Genomic DNA, 10,017 nt, shown 5'->3' with positions numbered 1-10,017 from the left:
GCTTTTGGGGATTCCAGCCTTAATACCTGGAGGTGGGAGAGCAGGGCATGCAGGGATGTGGAGCCCATCTGCGACCTGTCTGCAGGTCCGGTGATGTATTGCTGTGGGCTGGACGGTCACAGTCAGGGCTGTGTGTTGCTGTTCACTGTGCCATAGCACTCAGGGCACTTCAACCCCTAGTCCCTCCTTACAGGTACCCCGCAGCAGCCCCGACACCACCGTGCGCTACTCATTTACTGCTACACTGGTTTTCATAATTAGCGCCGCAAGGCCTCATTAAATCTGCTCTAATGAATAAATATTGTATTTCATAGCCTGATTACCAGATCAGCTCAATGCTTGAGCGTTGTAAACAATTACTTCCCTAAATATTCATCACCCCAAAGTGGATGATCATTGGTATTTAATACAGGACTAGTATTTTCAAGTGCATCTTTATTATACTAATAATAGTTTTTGAAATGTTGCTTTTGGAGGGAAAAAAAGGGGGGTGAAGAGAAGAGATGTTGTATTGGTAGCTATATATATAATAATGCATTCTTTAAAAGTGTGAGGATACGATGATTATTTTCTAATTATTAATTAAGAAACACCAGACTCACAGACTTAATTAGAAATGAGAGAAGATTACAAATTTGTAAGTTGACAGAATTATTATGGGCTAGTGTTATTTAAGTCATTTTTACACACACAGTCTGCCTAAAGTGTGACTAAAATACCATCACATGGTCCAACAGCTTTAATCAAATAATGGTGGTCTTTTACAATAGCAATTTTTTAACCTTAAAGCAATCCCTTCACCGTGCTACCAAAGACCAGAGATGGTGGCACTGACAAAATTACAAGAGAGTGAGCTGGAGGTGCCAGAGTTGAAGATTTTCATTGGGAGGATGGACAAGATTAGGAATGAGTACATTTGGAGGGGAAGATCAGGTTGAACAGTTTGGAGCCAGTTAGGGAGGCAAGGCTCAGAGGGTTTGGACATGTGCTGAGGAGGGTTACGTTGGAGGATGTTGAAGATGGAGCTGCAGGGCAGGAGGTAAAGAAGAAGACCACAGAGAAGATTCATGGATGTGAACATGCAGAGGGTTTGTGTGACAGAAGAGGATTCTAGGGACAGTGTGAGAAGGAGGCAGGATGATCTGCTGGGGTGACCCCTGAAGGGAGCAGCCGAAAGAAGAAGAAGAAGAAGCAGATATCACCCTCATGTCTGTGCTGCCAACATGCAGCAGGAGCCAGCAGCTGGTTAGCTTAGCATATCTCTCATCTCTTATCTCTCTCCTCCTCCTCAGCAAGTTATGTTAAGTGTTCTTATTGTTTGCATTCATCACACTACAATCCTCAACCGGTTTCAATTAACATTAAACGGGAGCAGTGCAAATAATTCTTTATAGTCTGTCTTGGTTTTCCCCCATTTTCTACATTCTGCTCATTTAAGCTGTTGGCCTTAGAAACACATTAATTATGCAGACATTGGAAGGATATTAATTAGATCACCCAGTTCTTTAAAATAATTTTTTAATGAAAATATTTCTCAAAGAGATTGATTTTCATCTCTCTGGCTTCAGTGCAATGATATTCATGAGAGGCTCAAACTGGAGCAGGCAACTCTCATTGAGATGGTTTTAACTTTCAAATACATATACAGATGAGTATGTATGCTGTTGAATGCATACATTTTTCCTCTAGAGTGCTGAAGCAAACACTGTCATGCTGTGGGGATGCATTAGCTCCTCTGAAGAGGCCACTGATTATATTATTCCTCACTCGAAGAAACCTCAGGACTGACATTCCTCATACAAATCAGGAGTAACATGAAGCATAAATGGTACATAGCATAGATCAGTTATCTCTACTGTACATCATATTTCTACTTTTTTGAGGATAAGCTGCTGCATGTCACAGATAGTAACAGTCATAATGTGGCGATGTTGGGTGTGTACAAATGTTCAATTATTTTCTGTTTATAATTTTTTTATAATGAATTTGTTTGTGCACGGTGCATATTAGGCTACGGACAAATCCTACAGCTGTGCTATCTTCATGAATCTCTGTGAATCAGTAGTTGGAATATCCTAAAGATCTCTGCTCATAAGTGTTTACTGTCTTTAAACGAGTGATTATTAGTTAGATTATTGATCAGATTGTCTACACTCCGTGTGTACGGACTGGTCTGAAGCCACCATACTGACCTGCATGATGAATGAATTCAGGCATAAATCCTGGATGAAGTCAAGCAGGCAGTGATCTGCAGAAGATTAAGACTCTGCAGCTGTGCTGAGAGATCACTGCATTCTTTTTTCAGCCTTCTGCATGCATTGTATGGGTATAGCTAATGTTATTTATTTTTAGTTCTCCTCTCTTGTGTACATTTCGCTTCAACAAATGGCAGGATGCAGAGCAGTGATGACGTGGGCAGTAATGAGGGACTAGACAGACGGGCCAACAGTGAAGGTCAGCTGTAACAAACTTACTGATAAACAACAACACGGAAAAGCTTAAATTTGTTCTGCTGCAACACCACAAAGCCTTCTAACCTCCGTACGGCACATACAGTCATGTGAAAAGAAAAGTATATTCTGTTTCAATTCGAAGGTTGTCTATATCTGGAATAATTTAAAAATCATCTGGTCCTCAGCAGCTATTAAAATTCTTTAAATACAACCTCAGGTGCGCAATAACACCTGGCATTTTCATTATTTATTTAACAAAAACTAAGCAGAAAATTGAGAGTGTGAACAACTAAGTGCACCTTTACTGCTTCGATTGTATTTAAGAGGGTAAGTAGCAGCCAGGTGCTGTTAATCAAATGCATTTGATCACCTGTAAGTGTGAGCATAAAGCTCTATAAAGCATACGTTTTGGCGGTTTGTTGATGTGGGGCATTCAGGTGTGCGTTAGCACAATACCAAGGAGGAAAAACATCAGCGATGATCTTAGAGAAGCAATTGTTGGTGCCCATCAATCTGGGAAGGGTTATAAAGCCATTTCCAAGCAATTTGAAGTCCATCATTCTACAGTGAGAAAGATTATTCACGAGTGGAAAACATTAAAGGCAGTTGCCAATCTTCCCAGGAGTGGACGTCCCATTAAATTCATGTCAAGGTCAGACCATGCAAAGCTCAGAGAAACTGCAAAAAACCTACATCTCACACTCCACAGGCCTCAGTTAGCTTGTTAAATGTCAAAGTTCACGACAGTACAATCAGAAGAAGACTGAAAAAGTATGGCTTCTTCAGAAGAACTGCCAGGAGAAAGCCTCATCTCTCTGAAAACAATATGGCAGCATGGCTGAGCAAGGTTTGTATCTGAACAAACCACAAAACATTTGGAACAAAATCCTTATAGACACACTACCAAAGTGAAGAAGTTGGCCAAGTTCAGAGAAATCCAAACACTGAGTTAGCCAAGGTGGTAGAGGAATGATGATTTGGGCTTATTATCATCGGGTCGACCATGAACTCCTCTGCATAAAAAAATTCTAGAGTCAGATATAAGAGCGTCTATTTGAAAGCTAAAGCTTGGCTGAAGCTGGCTGATGCAAAAGGACGATGATCCCAATCACAGCTGAAAATCTCATCTATGTGTGTTTCAGTGGCCCAAAGTCCAGACTTGAACCCAACTAAAATGCTGTGGTGGGAGCTTGAGAAATGATAACTTCAAGTTGTTGCTGGTAAAGGTGATTTTATAAGCTAGTCAATCACCAAAAATGACTGAATTTGGAGGAACGGTTCAATGTATAAAAATTGTGTGATGAAGAGCTGAAAAACTTCAAGGTGGACAGGTATTTGTTATTATAAGGATTTTCTGTGCTCTGGGTAATGAAGTGAGATTAATTAAGTACAAAAATATTGCTTATTTAAAACTACAGTATTAATATCAATTCAGCATTTTGTATATTTGTTTTTGCATTAATTTAATGTGCATCCTTATTTAGTCTAATAATAGTGAGTGGGATTTAGGGAAAAGCTGTTTTGGGCTTTTATCACATAAAAATGTCAACTGTTCTCCAGTTCTGAGCTAAAATGAAAAGATTGTTTGTGGCAATCCTGATTGTGAGCATGTAAAAAATATTAGACTGAAGGCACACTGGATGTTTTGCTCACACTTCAGCAGATCAGCAAAACCACTTTTATTTGTATTTTGACTTGTGTGGTGCCTTTAATGCAGCATGGTTGGTGTAAATGGTGATTATCAGACCCATTCAAGCTTGTGCCGGCAGATGAATGACAACCTACACCCCCCTCACAGTGCAGTGGTTGTGACAGCCCTGAAGGATGGTGTCTGCCTTGTTAAATGTTTTACTCTGTGTGAAGGAATTCCAGCTTACCATAAACCCTCATGACACCTAGCTAACATCATGCTAGGTGACAAAAGTGATGTCCCATTCTTAATCAGTAGGGTTTAATATTACGTCAGCCGACTCAGCCCACTCTATGCAGCTTTAACAGCTTAAAATCTTCTGAGAAGGCTTTACACAAGATTTAGGAGTGCATTCATAGGAATTTTTCTTCCAGGGGTACATTGGCGAGGTCAGACAATGATGTTGGAAGACAAGGCCTGGCTCGCAGCCTCTGCTCTAATTCATCCCAAAGGTGTTCTTTCAGGTTGAGGACTCAGTCAAGTTCTTCCACACCGATATCGCTCATCCATATCTCTATGGACCTTGCTTAGCGCACTAGTTCGAGTCATGTTGGAAAAAGAAGAGGCCCAAACTGTTCCTACAAGGTCGGGAGCATGAAATTGTCCAAAATGTCTTGGTATGCTGAAGCATTTAATTTCTTTCACTGCAACTAACTCCTGAAAAACAACCCCCTCCACCAAACTTGACACTTGGCACAATGCAGTCAAACAAGTACCATTCTCCTGGTAACTGCTAAACCCAGACTCGGACTCAGCCCTCGGCGATGGAAACTCATTCCATGAAGCGCTCTACACACCGTTCTTTAGCTAATATGAAGACCACGTGAAGTTCGGAGATCTTTAGCGATTGACCCTGCAGAAAGTTGCCGACCTCTGTGCACTATGTGGTTCAGCATCTGCAGACTCTGCTCTGTGGTCTTAGGTGGCCTACCACTTTGTCACTAATTTGTTGTCGTTCCCAATCGCTTCCACTTTTTTGTAAGTTGACTATGGAATATGCACAGGTGGCATCCTCGCACGGTACCACGCTTAAGTTCACCGAGCTCCTGAGAGAGACCCATTCTTTCACAAATGTTTGTAGAAGCAGCCAGCTTGATTTTTTTTTTTTTCTTAAAAACACCCGTGGCCATGGAAGTGATTGAAACACCTGAATTCAGTAATTTGGATGTGTGAGTGAATACTTAGTGAATACTGCCAATATAGTGCAGCGGTCCCCAACCCCCGGGCCTCGGACTGGTACCGGGCCGCGAGAGTTGAGGCTCAGGTGTGAAATGTATGGTTTTCAGGGTTTTTATTGTTAACTCTGTTTTCCTGGGTCTTTTCACGTGTTATGAATACATCTTTTTTGGTACCGGTACTAGTTTTATTTTGTTGTATTTATCCGCGACACCTTAAAGGCCGGTCCGTGAAAATATTGTCGGGCATAAACCGGTCCGTGGCGCTAAAAAGGTTGGGGACCGCTGGTATAGTGCATTTGCCTTTTACGTCACTGCAATCACACAGAAACCCCCCCACCTCGAGTATATCAAGAGTATATGCAGCTGCCGCTGTCGAGGATGGAGTGATGGTCAAGTCAAAGAACACTGACAGCACTTTGCAGAAATCAACACTTTATTGAAACTGTACAGCGAACCCAATGAACACAAAGCAAGCATCACCAAAGGTGTACAGAGCCTTATAACCAAGCAGCAGTAAGATAACCTCCACCTACAGTGAGGAAACTCCAACCTTTTTTAATTCTTTGTCAAATAGTATCATACAATTAGAGTATTTCCAGGTCAAATGAAGTACATTTCAAAGACGAACTGCACAAAGGTTAATTTCATCTCATTGTGCATACGAGTATCACTTCTGAACAGAAAATGCAGGCCATAACTCTACTGCACCTTCAACCATTCCTACTTAACTGCGTAAGGCAGAAAATGAGCCAAAGAGACTGGAGCAAAGCGAGAATGTGCTTTAACAGGATAAAATGATTTACAGGTATGAGATTCCCATTAGAGTGTGCTAATTGTTTCCACACCATTAGCGACAGTTATCTAATGAAGGATATTTAACCAGGCGCTGTAGTATATCTCACAGTTCCTCTAGGTTTTTTTCCCAGCTGCACCCCCCTCCCACTCACGGCATGCACATCACTGGACCATTCCTACAGGCAATCCCAAGCAAACATCTTTTTTAAAAAAAGAGGTGAGAAACAAGCATAAATTTGCAACTGGGGGTCAGTCAATGAGTGCAGTACAAAAATCATTACATTTAAAACAATGTAAAACAGAGCAGATCATCTAAACAAGCCTTTCTGCAGCAAATATGATGATTCAGCTATAATAACAGACTTTACATTCGAGCCATATGTACATTGTAGGATTTAAGAATCATCTTACAGTTAAGATTGCAGATTTGGAGTGTTTCGCTCAACCCTAGCTTACAAACAACTAGCCTTAATGTAAAGCTCAGTTCTTGAGAACAGACAAGAAAAATGTGCAGAAGAGAAACAGCCTTTGTTCTTCTTCTGTCACTGAAGTGTCAGATTAACCAGCGGAATAAATGCAACGCGCTACAACGCTTCAAAGCTATGAACATCGTGATGGCTGTGTGTGTAAAAAGTGGTCACAGAGCAAGTCAGTCAGGTGCAGAGGCTGCTTCGCATTCACGTCTCACTCACTGCTTTCTTCCAGCTCCTTTCTCAAGCTGCAGAGAGAAAATAAATCTGTTAATAACCTTACCCCATAACATAGTGAGATAAAGATTTTAAGACAAATGTGCCACTCGCCTTTTCAGGTAGGCGTGCACATTGTCAAAGCCGTGGTATTTGGCCAGGTACACCAACACTCCCGTCGCGCAGCGGCCTTCTCGGGCCCGGCAGAAGCTGCAGTTACAGATCCCTCTGCATGGTGGGCACTGCCACTCCTACCCGGAACAATGAGAATGAAATGAGTCACACGTACAACGCATACATACACAGAACACAGTACATGTTTGCAAACTTACCGGATTCAGCAGAGCATCTCGGACCTCTTCCCCATAGCGGTTACGAAGACACGGCCCGCAGAACTGACCCCTGACGCCCACGCACTCCGGACTACGGCAGTTAGTTTTGGTGTCGACTGTCTTCTGGCGGCACTGGTGGCAAGTGGTTCCCTGAAAAGAAAGGAGGTTTGTGAAGCCGAGTTGGGGTGTTTTTTGTTTGTTTGTTTGTTTTAAACTGCTCAAATGTTTCACATTCTGAGTCAAAGACTTACAGTGGAGCTGTTGTAGACTTTCTCTCGCACATTGTGGCAGATGCGCTGCAGCTCCATCTCTGTGATGTCCTCCACAGGCCTCACTACATGGGGAATGGCCTTGCATCCAGTGAAGGATCGGCGACGGGGCTGCACACCAATTTGTTTTTAAAAAAAAGTTAATTAGCATGCTATTATGTCTTTTAAGCGAGTCTAGAACTTTTTAAAATGATTAACGGTGCAATCTGACTTACAGGTTCATCAACTTCCTCATAGAAGCGACTTTTGCGAACCAGGCTGAACTTGTCCTCAAGCTCTTCCTCTGGAGGTGGGCTGGGAGGTCCGTCCACCAGGGAGCGGGACCGTGTGTGGGGCCGAGACAAACGCTCTTGGTTTCTCCTGCAGGATCCCGGGGTTCCCATGGACCGCCGAGGTGCCTGTCGGGGCTGAAGATGTGCAAATGTTAATATAGTATAGAGAACCAATTGGCGAGGTAAAAATAAAACAGACGATTTGTTTATCTCCGTTACCGTAGTTAACGACATCCGCCTTCCAGGAAAGAGTCCAGGCACTTTGTTCAGTTCTGCCATGAGCTTTGCAAGCTGTAAAACAAGTCGCCATAAGTAAATAAGGCCAAACCATGGTCAGTTTACAAAGTGAATTGAATGTAACCAATTTTACCATTTCTTTGTTCTCCTTAATATTCAGGGCTCTTTTGCTCATGAAGTTCTCCTCTTCATCCTCCAAGTCAGAGTCTCGCACTTTAGGCTGAGGCAGTGGTTCGGATGCAGGCCTCTTCATGCTCGTCTTTTTGGTGGGGAAATTTAAGGCAACCTTCAGGGTGTTGGACTTGCGGCCACGTCTCGGGGGTTCAGCATCTACTTTCTAAACAAAAATATAAACATGAAATTAGAGGAAACGCTTGGGCTTTCTGAAGATGTTCAGTTCCGTTTTGCTTTGCGCAGACCTTACCATAGCTTTTATCCGACTGCTGATCACATTCTCCTCAAACCCGCTGCACGTGTCCTCCTCCGAGGTAGCCTCAAACACTTTCCGCTTCTCCACCGTTCTCCTCGTCTGCCTCAAGTTGTTCCTCTACAACGGACACGAGCATTAGTTTCATACAGTTCACACATAATAACATTTAGCCTAAGTATTTCATTGGCATTGTATCGTTACCATATTTGCATAGCCTCCATCGGAGCCAAAACTGTCGCAACTGTCATCAGAAGAAGAAGAGGAGGAAGTCTCAATGGGGACTAGCGGGACGCTGCGGAAGCTCCTCAAGCTCATCCTGGTGGATGGAGACTGGGCGGCCAGTTTCTACAAAAGAACAGCAAGAGCATTTAGAGAACAGGTACAGGAGCACAACTGCTCAAAAATCAGGAGGGCCTATAGAGCCACGTGATTTACTGTTCTCAATGAAGACGCTAACAAAACCACCGAGACTTCCTTGCAAAGCCTCAAAAGAAAAGAAATGGTGGAGCTTCATATGAAAACTGAGCAACAAGAAAGAAAAGTCTCTGAAGCCCAAGCTGAGGTCCAAAAACCAGACAGAGGTTCTTTAAAAAACAAAAATTAAAGGAAAAGAAATTGCTTAAAACCACTTTCACAGTTAATTCTTTCGATGGGCTTTTCATTAATGCTTGAGCTTCGGATTTATGGGACACACCCCTGACTATAAAGCTAGCAAAGGCAGACAATTGGACCATGATTGATCTGCATTAAAAAACGTGGATGTACGCAATAAAAACGTTCATTCCGCCGTATATGTTGCATTTCAGTTCGTTTTTTTTCAACAGCGCCAACAATAAACACGGACTATAAGGATAAGGGAAAGTTGGTGTTTACAGTCCAACTTAACTAAGATAATTTATTCAAAAAAGTATATTATCCACTCAAAAAGTTAATAAAAGCACAAATGATAAAGGAAGTAATTTTATTAAAAACGTCAGGGTGTTTTTCTTACCTTGGAGCGAGTGAGAGGCATTTTTTTTCTTTTAAAACTCGTGACACACGAACAGAAACGGATCCAATCCGTGCAGCAGCTCTGCAGCGAACAAAGCAGGACCTGCAGCTGCAAGCGGTCCACACTCCGTTCATTTCCCGCGCCAACGCAAGGTCCTGAAAGCTGCATAAAACGCAGCGACACGTTTTTTAAGTAACAGAGCAAATTTATTATGAAAAGCATAAGTGCCAAACTCTTAAACAAGCCTTTATAATTGCTTGAAGTGTGCTCTATGTTTATGTGAACCGCCAGACGTAAAAACTAATGAATTAATGAATCATTTGAGGTATGTATCTTCCACGGCCTTTACCGCGGCGCGAATTTTTTTACAGAGCTATTTGCATACAAGGCGGGTAAAATGTTGATTCTTTTCCAACTTCACAAACAGACCAGATTTCCCCCCCCTTTTTTTCTGCAAGGTTATTTCATGTTCAGACCAAAGTTCAGCATCCACACTTAAGTTAGAAGCCAGGAAATCAAATACAATTTATGAATCCTGGTTTATATTTATACATATAAATATTTATGGTGGAATTTATACGGGTTTTTGTTGCTAAATAGGATAGATTGGATAGATTTGTTGGCAAATGTGGGATTGAGATAGGAAAAAGAGAGAATTTAACTGAATTAAGTTAAATTTCAAAG

The 10,017-nt window shown here is 42.0% G+C and overlaps 1 protein-coding gene across 2 annotated transcripts; it reads right to left on the bottom strand.

Moving 5' to 3' along the window:
* Window positions 1-5,736: 5,736 nt before the first annotated feature.
* Window positions 5,737-9,452, bottom strand: cdca7a (cell division cycle associated 7a). Of its 2 annotated transcripts, XM_080903049.1 has the most exons (10): window positions 9,334-9,452; window positions 8,544-8,687; window positions 8,337-8,459; window positions 8,046-8,249; window positions 7,895-7,966; window positions 7,619-7,810; window positions 7,386-7,514; window positions 7,135-7,284; window positions 6,917-7,053; window positions 5,737-6,834 (listed from the first exon to the last, which is right to left on the bottom strand). In XM_080903049.1, exons 1-10 carry the CDS (start codon window positions 9,352-9,354, stop codon window positions 6,801-6,803), a joined length of 1,206 nt encoding a protein of 401 aa, XP_080759175.1. In that variant the 5' UTR covers window positions 9,355-9,452; the 3' UTR covers window positions 5,737-6,800. The 2 variants fall into 2 exon arrangements, with proteins under 2 accessions (XP_080759175.1, XP_080759174.1); XM_080903048.1 differs by having other exon boundaries at window positions 7,619-7,966.
* Window positions 9,453-10,017: the final 565 nt, after the last annotated feature.

This window comes from Rhamphochromis sp. 'chilingali', assembly GCF_963969265.1.
Source record: "Rhamphochromis sp. 'chilingali' genome assembly, chromosome: 14".
Classification (NCBI taxonomy): domain Eukaryota; kingdom Metazoa; phylum Chordata; class Actinopteri; order Cichliformes; family Cichlidae; genus Rhamphochromis; species Rhamphochromis sp. 'chilingali'.
The sequence above is the reverse complement of the archived record's forward strand: the minus strand, read 5'-3'. Positions and strand labels throughout refer to the sequence as shown.

Excerpts from the sequence above, each read along its gene's own strand:
- cdca7a (XM_080903048.1), bottom strand. The coding sequence starts at position 9,354 with ATGCCTCTCACTCGCTCCAAG. Across the intron at positions 8,250-8,336 it reads GCAGTCGGATAAAAGCTATG|AAAGTAGATGCTGAACCCCC; the intron begins GTAAGGTCTGCG and ends ATTTTTGTTTAG. Across the intron at positions 7,054-7,134 it reads GAGATGCTCTGCTGAATCCG|GAGTGGCAGTGCCCACCATG; the intron begins GTAAGTTTGCAA and ends TGTTCCGGGTAG.